At 30.0% G+C, this 16,199-nt stretch overlaps 2 protein-coding genes across 3 annotated transcripts in view; both read right to left on the bottom strand.

The window, feature by feature from the left end:
* The window catches only part of LOC117176901, a 112,411-nt gene extending 107,402 nt beyond the window's left edge, over window positions 1–5,009 (bottom strand). Inside the window, exons 1-2 of the mRNA XM_033367274.1 lie at window positions 4,235–5,009; window positions 1,710–1,757 (exon numbers count right to left, since the gene is read on the bottom strand). Coding sequence (XP_033223165.1) covers window positions 1,710–1,757; window positions 4,235–4,507 — 321 coding nt within the window. The 5' untranslated portion in view covers window positions 4,508–5,009. The remainder of the gene's footprint in view (window positions 1–1,709; window positions 1,758–4,234) is intronic.
* Window positions 5,010–9,426: 4,417 nt separating this feature from the next.
* The window catches only part of LOC117176080 (breast cancer type 2 susceptibility protein homolog), a 28,253-nt gene continuing 21,480 nt past the window's right edge, over window positions 9,427–16,199 (bottom strand). For both annotated transcript variants that reach the window (XM_033366094.1, XM_033366095.1), the window contains one exon: window positions 9,427–10,155. In XM_033366094.1, the coding sequence (XP_033221985.1) occupies window positions 9,805–10,155 (351 nt within the window). In that variant the 3' untranslated portion in view covers window positions 9,427–9,804. The remainder of the gene's footprint in view (window positions 10,156–16,199) is intronic.

Here is a 16,199-nt window from a genome sequence, read left to right on the forward strand (position 1 = left end):
TTTTTTCTTATAGATCTAGTATAGTATTTGGGAGATCGGAAAAGTTTTCGAAAAGAGCTGAGAACGAAAATATCTCAGGCTTTCTTTTGGATCTGAGGACAACGACCGATAATGCCTCTTCACGAAGATACATTTTCCGACAGTAATAACCCGAAACGATTATGCGTCCGGGGGTCGTAAGTCGGGTAGATTTAAAAATTAAAAATAAACTATTTAGTGAACTTCTGAGCCCTAGTGAGAGAATTATTAGGCTGTTGCTTACGGATTTTAACACGATGTAAGACAAAACAGGGATTTGCAAATGCCCCATCATTTAAAGTGAAGCTGTATTTATGTGAGAATGTGAAGACGTACAAATTGTAGCCTCGAGGGCTGTTTACTCTTTCCAAATACGACTCCTTTTTCAGAAAGAATGCAAAAAGAGAATAACTAGGAAAAAATTGGGTGTCTCTAATATTAAAAAATTTCAGAATCAAAAATGGATATCATAAAATAAAATATCAGAAATGGTGTAATTGCAAAAAAAGGTTGTCACCTATTTTTTGGCTAGATAAATAGTTCTTTTTCGCAACAAACTATCAGAATCTTTAATTAAACGATAAATGAAGCGATTTGACATGGCACAAGTTTAAAATTATTGTTACTTCTGTCACTTCGATGTCTTAAATATGGGTATGTTACGATATCGGAATGATCATATTTATATAACCGTTTATGTGCTTTTAAACATTCATACCGGCAGAAGCATCCATTTGACAGTTCACAAAAATAATGTTTGTCAAATACCCTACCATTATCCAACGTCTCGTGGGGACGGGAAGGCATCCCTATGACTAGTCATAAAATTAATGTTAGTCAAAACCCTACATTTTCAACTTCTCCTTAAATATGATCATTACGTTATATCGTGACAGACAAATACTTGAGACATCAAAGTAACAACAATTTTAAACTTTGCCTGTCCGAATTGCTTCATTTATCTTTCAATTAAAGATTATAATTTTTTGTTGTCGAAAAAAACTATTTTTCCAGCCAAAAAACAGGTGACGCCTCTATTCTGCAATCTAACTATATCGAATAATTTTGGAAATACACTTCACCAAATAAATGTTATTGGTTTCAAAACACGCTTTTTAAATAGATCTCTCGAAGAGTAAAAAACGATAAATTAGTCGGCAGTGTCTATGGACGGACTATAAGAAAAATGTGATGTTAGAATAAGGAGATGGCGCTAAAGAATTAGAATCTCAGTCAGGACTTGGGTTCAAGATCTTTACAGATACTTTAAGATCTTCAAACTTGGTGTACCATGGACATAGGAAACAATGGACTAGACATGCAATTGCGGGGGTGATGCAATGAGGGGGGAGGTCCGCCACCTTTTGATGTCCCGCGACAAACACGGTAGCGCTCACATGTTTATATTTTCATGCACAGTTTGTCGGCAAAAATGCTCGTGCGCATAATCAAATGGCACATCGTAAGATGGCGGGTCTCCCCACTCATGGAATTCTACCCCGCTCGCCCAAGTTAGGATGGCATGCCTAGTCCCATGTTTCCTATGTCCATGTGGTGTCGCAATATCGCAATAAATAGACACCTTCTAATCTCTTAAGACTTACCAAAGAGGTCTCGGGATGTTTATCTGGAAGTTATAATATCGTAAACATTTTCTGATTTACAACTACAAGTTGCTGTAGAAGTCTTACCTTTCGAAGTACTTCCAACTCCTTAGCTTCCGGGGAACTAGTCGGTACCTGGAAAAGGAAATGATTTCTACAATTAATATACCTGTTTCAAACAGATTCTATTCAAGAATTATTTTTAAATGCCATGTCTTTACCTTACAAAGTGATGCAAGTAAATTATTTAGAAATGGAAAGGTTAATGGCAGAAAACACTCATTTTTCTTTGAAATTATATTTTTATTATTATAAAGGATAAATTACACTTTTTAAATTAATTAGATGGGATTTAAATTGTAGAGTTTCTGCTAACACAAAATAAACATCATTTATAAATTAGATATTTTTGTAAAAGACTGATGCACTCCTTATATTTTGTAAAATGTGGGTAATTAATGACCTGTATCAATGAAAGTAGAAGATAATTTGTCAGATGAAGAAAATGTACAGTAAATAATATTACAGTCATTAGTTAAGGCCTAAGACTCGTACAAGAAGAGAATTGTCATAGTTTATGACAATCGTAAAGGGACAATGACGGTGATTAACAAAGAAATCTTTTTTATAAAGCTAACCAGCTGTCACGTAAGTGTATATGTGTATTGTATAAGTACATCTCTGGATTATAATATGTACTCTCCTAATGATATTATAACAGTCTTTTGACATTTTCTTCGTCTAAAAAGCAAATCGAAAATGTAAACAACCTCTGTAAAACAGCAAATATTGAAATTCTAACTGGTTAACTTTAATATTTTAGGCCTATTTTAGGCTTTTAGGGGTATTGCGAAATGGCTCGTACGGGCATATAATTCGAGGCATAAAAAAAGAAGATTTTAAACGTTTTTATAATTGTCAAATATAAAAATTCTAACTTCATTCTTAACATTTTAAGTGTGCATATTATAAGGGTGTTTTTTAGAGTCGCTTTAGAAATTTCTTACAAGGCACATTATTCTAGGTATAAAAAAGAGGATTCTTGAATTTTTCTAATGTAAAATTTCGAAATTCTAACCCGTATTGTGCAAGTCTGAATAATGGATGCCGTGTAAGGGTAAAAATTCAGATTTTTTTCGACAAAATTAGAGGAAAAAATCTTTTTACTTCGTATATATGACTGGTTTGATTTCAAATACAGCGTTTTTATAAATATGTTTCCAGGGAACTTTACTTCTAAATAATTCAAACCTTGACTACTACGTGCACCTTGAAGCTAGAATAAAGAAACTTTTAAATCTTTAATTTTTTCATTTTGAGACTGGTCCACTTTAAATGATTCAAGTTTGAATTGGAAATTCAAATATGTTTACCCTTAAATTTTGTAAGAAAAATTTGTTTACTACTACTAAACAGATCTGTTTTAAAAGATTATTTTTTTATGGTTCAATTTTCAACTAGTTAAACTTTTTAGATTTACAACTCGGTTTCCAATTGAAAATTCTTAATTATGAAACGTTTCAAGGCAATATTGTTTAAAATGTTCAGCATTTCACATAGCAAATTTTTCAAACAAAATTAGTTTAATTGTGAATTGTTAAAATCGAAAATTGTTGAAGATCAAATAATGCAATTTAATACATTGAAATTTTAAATCATTTAATTTTGAATGCATCAACTAAAATAAAAATTAATCGAGAAGAATAGCTATATTTAAATTATTTCAATTTACAATGTTCTCCATCTGTTGAAAAAATATAGCTTTCAGCATTTATTGGGCAAAGAATGAATGAATACCATGAAAAACTAAAATGGTAACGATATTCCCGGGAAGGAATTATGAAACGTTCTCGAGCGCATTTAAAAATAATTGTAGCGTTACCTGAAAAACAAAATTGTGTTCAAATCCTTGCGATTTCACATGCGCATCGACAAATTTTAAATGTAAATTTGTTAAAAGAGACCACGGAATAATTTTTAAATGAAAATCATAGAATATCCAGGTAGCAAACTTCATATTTAAGACGAATTCAAAGACCTTCATTCTTCATGCAAATGACTCAAATATTGTACTTACATGATCTTAAAATTTAAATTTAGATACTGGTTTCGAATCGACCTGAAAAATGAAATGTGCTTGAAACACTGAACATTCAAATGAATAATATTTTTGTGGGATTCAAGATTGCCTTTTAAATTTAATTCAATGCTAAATATAACATTTTGGATCAGACCAACAGCAAGAAAACAATGCATTTTCGAAATAAACTTTTAAAACTTCTTTTGTTTGGAACATGAACAATGAATTTTGCTACAAGAATCACAGAACATGCAAAGTTATTTGCACAAAAATATTAATGGTATTTTTATTACCGGTGGTACCTGTGATGAAATTACATCTTTATTGTAAAATCATAAAGGTAGGACAAGTTCCTTCGCAGAAATCACAATTAAAATTAGCCCGTTTGAAATGTTTACCACAGGCAAAAAGACAGAAAACATTTTTCTGTGAGATCGAACACTGCATTGAGGAAAAATATTTCCTTCATTTGAGCGTTCTAAACTGCAAGCAACATAAATAACAGGTAAACAAATATTTAAAAAGTACACACCTCTCCAATTTTCCAAACAGATCTGCTTTGTTCTGTGTCGCTTCCTTCCTCAATCGTGGAACCGAAATTCACGAGAGAGTAGAAATTATTATTCCTCTTGTCACTTACACCTTCCGGTTCCTCTGTGATAGTTCCATTATCAAAAAATTCGTAATTGAGAGATTTTGCATCACGACAGTTTGAGATGAACGACCTTGCGAAAGAACTTTTGAAAAAATGTCCCATGGAAACTTCGCTGCCAAGGGCAAACTCCACTTGCGGACTGTCACTCATATTTCTACCAAAAAGGTAGCAGACAATAAGACAAATTCTTAACTGTCATTAACGTTTGTGTAATTCTACGCACAGAAAAAAACTCTTGATATCGAAAACGAAAATGCGAGAATCATCGTTGTGTAAACAAAAATAACGGTTCGCACTTCACAACTTTAGAGGTTAAAATGCACTGGAAAACACAAGCACTGTTTTTTTTTTTTATAATCGACGTTACCACTTATCACATTTTGGAGCATTTCTGTCATTTCATTCAGAAAAGAAGGATGTAAGTGAAGTTAATATTAACCATATTAATAAGCCGAGGGCGGACAATACTGTCACAAAAACTCAGTACGCTCTACACGCCGGTGTGCGCTACACTGATTCAATTCACACTGCTCTCTGACAGTTGGCGCGAACAGGTCAAAATGGTGTATTGCGCATGCGTGGTATCTCACGTGATCCAAATTTAAGTACTCAAAATTTGAACGAAGCTACTTGATATTAGGATTTTTTCATATCTTTTTATAGGCCTGTTAAATTTCATAAAATTTCCAGAGTTCTGTCAGTTTGCAAGTATTTTAAAAATATATTTAACTTATGTTTCTGGATTTTTAGACATTTTTTGGGTAAACTTAAAAAATATTCCAGATCAGACACTTATGCATTCAGAACTCCATTCCAAAAAATTAATGACAAGCACATCATGTAAAATGAAAATAATCTGATTGTTACTCTATAATTTATATTTATATAATACTCGTTTTTAAGAAATAAATAAGGTTTGTAAATCTAAGGTTTTCGAAAAGTAGTTCAATAATAAGATTTTAAATGATAAATTGTTTTTAAATTTCAAATATTTTAAATTATAATTTTGTTCGAACACAAAACATTTTATAAGCTCGATACTCTAGTTTCCTTTGAATTTTGAAACGTCATTGATGCTATAATAAAATTAATCAATTTCCTACAAAATTTAATAATTGAATACCTATATTTTGAATATTTTTAAAAACAGACTCTCTGCTTCAAATTATTCAAAAGTAAATGAACTTCCCAATTAACTTCTAACGGTTTAAATTTTAAATCATTAAACTCTATCGAATTTAAAATTAAAAGTGTGCAATGGCCAAAACTTTCAATTTGAAGTTATTTACAAAATAGTAATTTTTCAGAAAATAGAAAAAACATTCTGTGATATCACAATCACCATTTATAGATAAGACAGAATTCCACTTCCGAGATGACGTGTTGTTGATTCAACCACGAAAAAATTTGATCCTAAAACTCTATCCAGTTTCGATGGAAAAGATGCGACTGTTGACAATCGCAAAGTTACACTGACCAATAAAAACTGGAGTGAGCTCAACTGCGGGTTACGATAAGAAATGTAATCACCAGTTTAAATAAAAAATTATTTAAGAGATATTGAGTTTCAGAATTCGAGTGAAAAAAGTCTTATCTTAAAAAGAAAGCCGACTAAATCGTCAACGAATTTTGAGGTTACAATTTCACAGGTTTTGAAAGCTGCTTTTGGCCAAAACTAAAATTAGAATTTTCTATTTTTTACAACAAAAAATTTGCTTCTGAGATATTTGTACTTTGGATAAGAACAATCAATATTTACAATACCCAAAAATTGTTTTGTTTCGAGAAAATCAAAATTTAGTCTAACGGTATCACACTATGACAGACGATTTTAGGCTGAAAGACCTATAAAAGAGAAAATTTATTTTCAATAAACAATAATAATTACAAGAAATATCGATTTTGGAAAGAAAGAAAATTTCGCTACTGAAAAATTTCATTTTGGGTTCCTTATATATAACCTGTGTAAAATTTGAAATAGATCGACAAAATTGGCAAAGATCTACGATATTATTTTTTTTCGTGACTTACAATATAATATGCCCGATGCACAAAAATACTGTAAGATTTCAATATATTTTTTTAAAGACAAAGTATGAGTTTTATAAACTTCTACAAGCTTGAATAACTTTTTAAAGCTTTGCAAGCCAGCCTAAAATGTTTTTGAAGCTGTAGAAACCTTCACGATTTTAAAATTTACGTAGAAAAATTGAGAAACTTCAGCTAATTGGAGAAGCAATTAATCCCGGATCTAATAATCTTTATTGCTAAAAGCTTTTTATTTTGTTACATAAATTTTGAGTTTTTACTTTGATTAAAAAAATGGTAGAACAGTTTGCAAAGTTTTTAAAAGTTATATTGAGTTTCTTGAGGTTTATAAAAATGATATTTTATTCTAAAAATACTGAAAAATTTACGAGAATTTTGAAAATTCGGAATATTAAATAGTATACGAAAAACATAATATTAGCGATTTTTTAAACATATTTTTGCCTCGTGGAACCTCAGAATATAAGTTATAAGGGACCAACTCTATCAATACTTTTTCGCAAAATGTTATCAACGCATCTAAATTATACTCGTAAATTTCGAAAACAGCTACACTCAAGCCAAACAACCCTGGGCAGCAGTTGTGTAGTGCGGGTACTTTTTTTGAAAACTTGGCGGTGCCAAGCCATTTTTTTTGTCACACGGACAATTTTAGTTATGGGCCATCCATATACTACGTTGGCAATTTTGTTTTTTTTTTACTTCCCCGCTCCCCGAAAGTAACGTAGCCCTTGGCTAAAGGTGGATTTTACGTTTATAAATTCGTTTAAATAAAATTGATGTAGATAACATATTGAATTTAATACGAAACAGTTTAAATTCCTAGGATTTAAGGACAAAATATATTGCATTTTCAACAAAACAAAAAAAGTTGAATTTTCAACCAAAAAATATTTTGTACTGAAAGAGATGAATTTTAAACGTATTAGGACGAATTAAAAGAATACATAATTTTTAAGCAAACAGTTGAATTAACAATCAAATAGGTGAATTTCCCATTAAACGAGAAGAATTTTCAAAAAACAGTTTAAGATTGAACCAACTTGTAGAACTTGCCAGCCAAAAAGACGATTTGTTTCAAAACTATTCAAATATTTAACATAAAAGTTACTTTTCAACCAAGGAAGCTAAATTTTAGAACCAAGATGAAAGATGACTTTTCAACCATAAAAGATAAATTTTCAATGTAAAAAAATACATTTTTAACAATATAGTTGAATTTTCGACCAAAAATGATAACTTCAATAAAATAGTTAACTTTTACAAAAATAATTAAATTTTTATCAAAATAGTTGAATTTCCAGCATACAAAGATGCATTTTTGATTAAATGGTCGCATTTTTAAACAAAATATATTAAAATTCAATCCAATACTTAAATTTTCAAGGCGAAAAAAAAACAAATTTTTTAGAGGACAGTTGAATTTTCATCAAAAAAGTTCATTTTAAACCAATAGAAAGATAAATTTTCTACCATGCAAGATAGATTTTCAACAAAAGAGTAAAGCATATACGTTAAAAAGACGAATGTTTTAGAAAATAGTGGAGTTTTAAATTATAAAAGGTTTTTGACCAAAATAGTAATGAAGTTTTTAACCAAACGTGATGAATTCTGGACCAAAAATATTATAGTAGCCTTTTCAATAGAAAAATTAAATTTCACTCAAAAATATAGTTAGATTTTATTATCGGGTGTAAGTTCTAAGTGTTATTTAAGTTCGTAACGTTATTTCCACCAGGGATACGAACTAAATTAAGCGATATTTTTGGATATTTGCCAATTATTTCGATAAATTTAAAATAATTTGGCTGAAAACTAAACTTAGTCTAAAAAATTATAAAAACATAATAAGCCTACGAAGGCGCAATGTCGAAATTACGTGTTTATCGTATTTTATATAAAAAAGAACGAAAAGGAACGTAACGCAACTTTCGTTACGTTCCTTTTTGTTTCTTTCAACAGCTGCATTAGCTGCATTATTTTTTAGTGACTTTTTAGACCTATCATGATTTTCAGGTAAATTATATGGAATTTTAAGAAATAATTGAAAAATATCTGAAAATGCCCATTAACTTCGTTCGAATCCCTGATTTTAACTTAGTATGTATCGTCAGGTACATACTAAGCCGTGCTTTAGCAGTCTTTATGCATACTGAACATCGAGATCAAGCCAGCTTTTGCCCTTTTGCTCTACGCGAGGTTTCTGTACCGTCAGGTACATTCTAAGTACATAGTAAAGTACCGCCAGGCCACTGTTTCTTCTAGGACTATACCACTGCTGCGCAGTCATCACCCAACCCATTAGTCTTCCAATATAACTTGCCATCTGTGAGATTGATGCAGCAATAATGGAATAATGGCTTATCCGAAAAGAATTAAGTCTGTCACGCGAGTGTCATCCTAAAGTCCAAGTGGTTGAAGCAACGTGATCCTCCTCCTAATAGTCCAAATTTCTAAAGGCCAACTGCCTAATTTGTCCAATTGTTGACAAATCAGTTACCTGTTTCACTTGCCACGCCTTTGGAGACTTATTGTTCTCTGTCAACCCAATCACTAGAATTTTCCAAAGTAATCCCGGTTTGGGTTGTCTGCCAGTAATAAACCGAATACCACCTGTATAACGTGCGCAACTGCAAAAGAGAAATTTTATGACTGCCCAGAAATAGAATCCCCAGTCTCGATAACAACAATCTGGGTTATTATTTAGCCTTTGTAATTCCGACACTCGAATTTTTAAAACGGTGCGATAGTACTTGTTTTTCATCACTCAATATACGGAGATAAAACCCGTTAATTCACATCACGCAAAAATGCAAGGATAAGTCATTACACTTATCTTTGCTTGCAGCAAATATCCGGCTTTTATGACTTGAAAGAATTTTTCCCTAGATTGACACTGTACTCGAAACGAGGGAACTAGCTCGAGATAAAAAAGTGTCGTAAATATTTTGCCGAGGTCTTATTTCCTGCTTTGAAAAATTCGGCGTTTATGAAAAAGTGAATAAATTAATGTAAACTAGTTTAAAACGAAAATAAAGAATTTTATTTATCGCACGAACATGTATCTAATACTGGTTGATACTGGTATAAACACAAATAACAGCGGCATTTCACTCGTGAAATTAAAGACAATTTTTTTAAAAGGCGCTGTTTACAATAGAAAACTTATTCTTAGACAAAACAAGAAACGCACATAGCAATTCAGTGAGTTCGAAAGACTTCTTATTCTCTCATCCCTGCATGCTTCAAAATCTTATTCTAGATTTTGACCTCTCCCACCCATCAACAAAAATATATACAATATTTATAAAAACAAAACGAATATCAAAAAATCATTTCAAAAAGAGTCTCAATTAATCCAAAAATAAATGATTACTTCTGTCGCAGTTCAATAATCACTATGTCGAGTCAGGTGGAATCTTCCTTGATTTTGTCAAGTCTGGCGTTCTAATCACAGGTCGGAAGTTCGATGTTACATTGCTTGAGTTTCGAAAAACAATCGGAGATATTTCTGGCGGTTGTCCATAACATGCCAATTTATCTAACCTTTTCTGGGTTGCGGAAGATTTCGCGGGTGTTTCGACATCCAGAGGCGTTTTTGCCATCGAGAAATTTGGACTATTAAATCCAGGAATTCCAGAAACTGGGGTTACATTCGAAATTGCCTGAGCTGAAACTCTCGAAACGGGTTTTTTCGGGATGAGCGACGATATTTCATCTCCGCATTTTTTGGAATAAGCGATTGGATCCTGGAAAACGAATACAATCAGATTATATTTTTAGAAGTGTTTCTTAGGAAGGTAACAACGTCAACATTACATTAATACTATTAATAGTTCACAGTAGAAATTGGCACCAAAATAATAGAAATTATTACCCCGCGCCACCTAGCACTACTTGTTTATAAACCAGTACAGGGCTCGCTCTTACTTCATAGATTAAAAATAGTGTATATAGGAAGGGCGATTTTTGTGTCAATAAGGAACTTTCTGTGCCGATATTTTTTTTTTGCTTTATCTTTTATCTCCTTCGTACAAACTCGGGACTCGCCAAACCATAAACAATGAGGGCCGTGTGAATCATTTCCGTTTGAGTTTCGTCTTAAGAAATTTTTTGTTGTATTTTTGCCATTTTGTTTTTCTAATAGCATAATGAACGTGAAAATGTTTGTGCTCGAAAATCAAACTAGATAAAAGTAATGACTTTTAAGTATTTACGTAGATATATCAGGCGAGGGGCTAGTCACTGAGAAATCTCAGATTGATGCGCGGGAAATCTTAGGGAGAACTTTATGAGGAACTCTGAGAAATCTTGGAAATCTTTCGCCAAGCGTGGAGCATTCACACCACGAAGCATTCACACGTTCGTAATGTTCACGCTGCCTCGGTGAGTTGAACAAACCGCCGACTCCACCCGAAAGCGGCCGAGCTCAGCCGAGTCTGATTTCTCCCCGAGAGTCCCGATTTGAGAAGTTTAGGAAATTTGGGCAAGCCAGCAACTTCAAAGAAATCTTAGTACTCTTTATGCGAATTTGATTGAAACTGTCACATTCATATTTTTAAGATTTCCAGATTTCTCAGTTCGCAAACATTTTTCACGGCCAATAGAATAAAAAATTCAAACTCTAAGGCTGCGCATTTTTCCATTTGAAGTAATAAAAAACAAGCTAAAAAGTGAAGAATTCAAATTGCAACTCTTGAATTTTAAACTTTTTAAATTCACGTTTTGAAATTGTTTATTTTAAAAACTTTGTAATCGAATGCTTAATAATTGACACGTATATAATGGAAAGTAGTACCACTTTCCAATGAAACAATTTTAAATGAAATGCAAATAATCTGCAAATTAAGAATTTTCAACTTTTATAAATTATAGAAGTCAAAAATTCAAATTCAATTCCAAAAATATAAATCCACATTATCATGTTCAATGCTCTAAATTCAATGCTGAATGTTAATTAAAACAGAAAAAATATTTTAAAATTTTATTATTTTCAGCAATTTTAAGCTGAAAACATTAAAAATTGAAAAATGGATTTTTTGTTTTAAACTGAACATTTCGTAAATTAGAAAGATATTTTCATACCAAATAGTTAAGACATCCTTGAAAAGCTTTAAAATAAAAAATGTTCCACTTCAAACGCCTTTAATTTTTAATTGTTGAAGTCTTTATGTCTGCATTTTGAAATTCTTTAAATTAAAGATGCCAGCTTAAAAATAAAAATCTAAAATGAAAAATTTTTAAATATCAAAAAATTTCCGAATCACGTAAGTGAATGGCATCATAATCGAAAAAGATAACAATTCAACTCACTATTTTAAAAACTGTTGAAATCGAAGTTGGACATATTTTTCCGGATTTTTCTTCTAAACATTTGTAAATATCCCGGCCGAACTGAAGCGAATGTCCTGCGACATTTTTTCTACTGACTGAAAATAACTGAAGCAGACGTCACGATCAACTGCCAAAGATACTACCCGCTTTTTTAATACCCTGCTGCGTTGTTGCAGAGTTGCTCCGCTGATCTAGCAGTGTCACTTTCGCCGCCTTGTACAGATGGCAGCACTTCAGATTCGAATCAGGAATCTTGAACATCCCTGTTTCTCGATTTTCTTTCAAATTATGAGCCATGGAGAAGGGGTTCCAGATGTGACAGATGACTCTTCTGTGACCAGTCACTAACACGCGTATTTTTTAAAGGGAAACTTGTAAAAGAGGTTCGAGTTGTGAATTATCACTCTTTTGTGACTAGTCACTGACGTATTTTCTTGAAGGGAGAACTGGAAAAGGATTCGAAATGTGACCAATCACACTTCTTTGACCTGATACTAACAAGTATTTTTTGAAGGAAGAGCTGGAAAATGACTCGACATATGATAGATCACATGACGTTAACCAATAAAGTTTTCAATCGTATTGTTTAAAGCAATGCTTACTGTCAAGCTAAAATGCCGGATTACAAAATTAAAATGGGCAAACAATTCAGTAGCTATATATACTAGGAATTAAAAATGGCCTAATTTGCATATCAGGTACATAAAGTAATCTAAATTTTCTTGACTTTGAGCCTCCTAATGATCAGAGCTCATTTTTGGTATCTGGATCATGGATATAGTGGTTTTAGATTGCAACACATTGCAGCACTGTACACAATTCGCAAATTAAAAGAAATTACGAAATTCATGAATTTCGAAAATTTTCTTTATGTGCAATTTTCGAATCTTACTGTTTTTATGCATGCACGAAGAAATTCAACTTTCAAACAAATAGTAGCAAATTTTCAACCAAAAAAGATGAATTCACAAAAAAAAATGTAAAAGTTTACATTTTAAACAAAGAAAGATTTTCATTTTAACTCAAGCGCAGTTTAAGTGAACAAAGAAAGACCAATTTCGAACAAAATACTTCAATCCTCAACAAAGAAACATTCTGCAGTGAAACAAGAAAAAACATTTTATTCGAAATGTAAAATTTTCAAGTAATAAAAAAGTGCACTCAAAATAGTGGGATTATGAAACATGTCATTACATATTTACAAAATGATAAATTTTTAACCAAGAAGACTAATTTTCTACTAAAAAAGACGAAACATCCGCAAAATACATCAATTTTAATCAAAATAGTGGAATTCTCAAGCAAGATTTTTTTTACCACAAGAGACGAATTTTTAACCAAATCCTTGAATTTTCAACCAAAAAGATTAATTTTTTACAAAAGAGTCGAATTTTAAACAAACTACATAAATTTTCGACCAATTGGTTCAATTTTTAAACTAAAAAAATTAATTCTTTGCCAAAAATGGAATAGCTAAACAACAATTTTGAAGAGAATAAAGAACAATTTTTTAGTTTGAAATGTAGAATTTTCAAGAACAAATTTCACTACAAAACAGTGGGATTATCAAACATATAATTAAATTGTTACAAAAAGATATATTCTTAACTAAGAAGATTAACTTTTTACTGAAAATACGATTTATCAACAAGATACATCAATTTTGAAAAAAATTGTAGAATTTTCAAGATTAATTTTCATTATAAAATATTAATTTCATGCAAAAGATTCGAATTTTCAACAAATTCAATACATTTTCGACCGTAAACATTAATTGGAACCAAGACGATTAATTTTCTAATAAAAAAGACGAGTGATCAATAAAAAACTTCAATTTGGAACCAAATAGTTGAATTTTTAAACAAGAATATTTTTTACTAAAATACGAATTTTCAACCAAGTAGTTGAATTTTCAAACAAAAAAAAATTAATTTGATACAGAAGAGTCGAATTTTCAACAAACTACCTAAATTTTCGACCACACAGTCGATTTTTTAAGCTAAAGTTTCAGTTAAAAAATTCATTTTTACCCCAAAAAAGCGAAATTAAAAAAAGGCAATTTTCAATCAGATTAATTTTCTACCAAAATTGAGAATTTTTAATAACAAAATTAATTTTTTAAGGAAGTCAACTTTTAACCAAGGAGTTGAATTTCGAACAAAAATTATAATAGTTGATATAAAAAAAAAAGAATTTTATTTTTGATAAAAAACAATATACCTTGTCATTTAAGAACGGAAGCAAACGTGACGTCATGGACACCTTTAAATATTTCTGGAAGTTTTACTTCCGTTTCGTAAGTACGAAAAAGACTTCACATACCTTTATCTTTTTCCCTCTTGTAAACATTGCTCGAAACATTTGAATATCGCCTGACATGCGTTCTGGTTTTTTTAAAATCCCTTAAATGAAAATTTATTTATTTATTTATTTTCAATTATTTTAATTATTTTCAAGTAAAAAAGACAAAAAATTAGATTTTTAAAATTAATGAAATTTAATTAATTATTAAATTTTATCTAATTAATTTTTTTATCAATATAAATTATTTATATAATTGATCGAATAAAATGAGGCAATCAAATTTTGAGGATATAGTCTGATTTTAACGCCCTTCAGAACTTTGACAAAGTCAGTACCAGATATTCACTCATTAAATTAGAGAATGAAAATTAAATATTTGGTTCAATTAAATTTGACATCATTAGAGAAGAAAACAGTAAATATATTATTAATCAAAATTAATAAATTTCCTCCAAAAACGATAAATTAATATATTTTTAAAAATGTTTTTGGATCCCAGAAATATCTACATACCTTGAATTATTAAAAAATAACTTAGCTTCCAATTTCATTTCAACTTCATTCTCTTCTAAACTCGAAATTTTTATTAATTGGGAACGGCAACTAATTCAAATTATTTTTTACACAGAAAGAAAATTTTGAAATGATTAAAAAATGAACGTTTCTACTAGCACTTCTTTAGTTTCAAATTGATAGATCTAAGCCTTTATACTTTCAAAAAGTAAGATTTAAATACTAATTTGTTCTAATTTATAGAGCATTTGAGGGAATTTGAAGCATTTATTGTTTAAACAAATATTTATTATAATTATCACATAAATTTTTACAAAAAATTTCTTGAGTTAAGTAATTATATAATTTTTTTAAATTACAGAGATGCTACAGATCAGGTAATTCAAGAAAGTCGGGGAATGTCAGGGAAAACCTAATAGAGTTAGGAAATTTCCGTAAAACTAAATTTGAAGTTAATTTTATTAATATAGTTCAAAATCGCAACTATTTGGTTGCAAATTAATCTCTTTTGGTTAAGGATTCAAACTTTCTTGTTGAACGTTCATCTTTTTGACTTGAATTCAACTATTTTTGGTATAAAATTATAATCCATTTTGCCTGAACTATCAAATATCACGTTTTTTCGGTGAGAATTCGTACTTTTTGTTTGGGAATTCAACCACTTAGTTGGCAGTAGAACTACTTTGTTCAAAATTTTGAATTAATTATTTTGTTAAAAATTATGCTTTCTAGTTGAAAATTTAACTCGTACATTTTTGGTTCAAAATTTATCTTGATAAGTTGAAAATTCAAATATTTGTTTTAAAATTAATGTATTCTATCGAAAATTCGAATTTGTGGAAGAATATTTAAGCTTCTTGCTGACTATCTCCCATTTTTGGTAAAAATTGCTGTAAACATTCAAATATTTGGTTGCAAATTCATGTAATTTATCTAAAATTCATCTAATTTGGTAGAAAATTCATCTTATTGGTTGAAAATTAGTTTTTTCTTATTTCGAATTAACTTTTTAACTGAAAATATAACTTCCATTTTTTGTCGAAAATTTATCTATTTTTATAGAAATTTAATCTTATTGGTTGAAAAGTATACTATTTTCTTGCAAATTTACTTGGATTTTATTGAAAATTAAGTTTTTTTAAATGATAATTTAATTATTATATTTTTAGTTGAAAATTTATCTGTTTTAGATGAAAATTCAACTATTTGTTGAAAATCCGTCTTTTTTAGAAGACAACTCTCATTAGTTAAAACTTCATTTTTTAGTTAAAAATTAACTTCTGCCGTTGCAAATTTTACTAGTATGTTGAAAATTCATTGCTGATTGAAAATTAATTTCTTTTGTTAAAAATTGGTTTCTTTTTAGTTGAAAATTAATTTTTTTAACTGAAAATGCAACTATTTTATTTTTGCTTGAAAATTTATATTTTTAGTTAAACATTAATTCATTTGCCTGAAAACTCGTTGTTTCTTGTTGTTTAAAATTTACTTTTCTAATTGCAAATTGAAATATTCTAGTTTTGGTTTGTAAATTTGTCTTTTTTAGTTGACAATTTATATATATTTTTGAAACTATCATATTTTGGTTGAAAATTCATCTTTTGGGTTTTTAGAATTAAATTATTTTGTTGATAATTAATTT

The sequence above is a fragment of the Belonocnema kinseyi genome, chromosome 7 (genome assembly GCF_010883055.1).
Source record: "Belonocnema kinseyi isolate 2016_QV_RU_SX_M_011 chromosome 7, B_treatae_v1, whole genome shotgun sequence".
Classification (NCBI taxonomy): Eukaryota; Metazoa; Arthropoda; class Insecta; order Hymenoptera; family Cynipidae; genus Belonocnema; species Belonocnema kinseyi.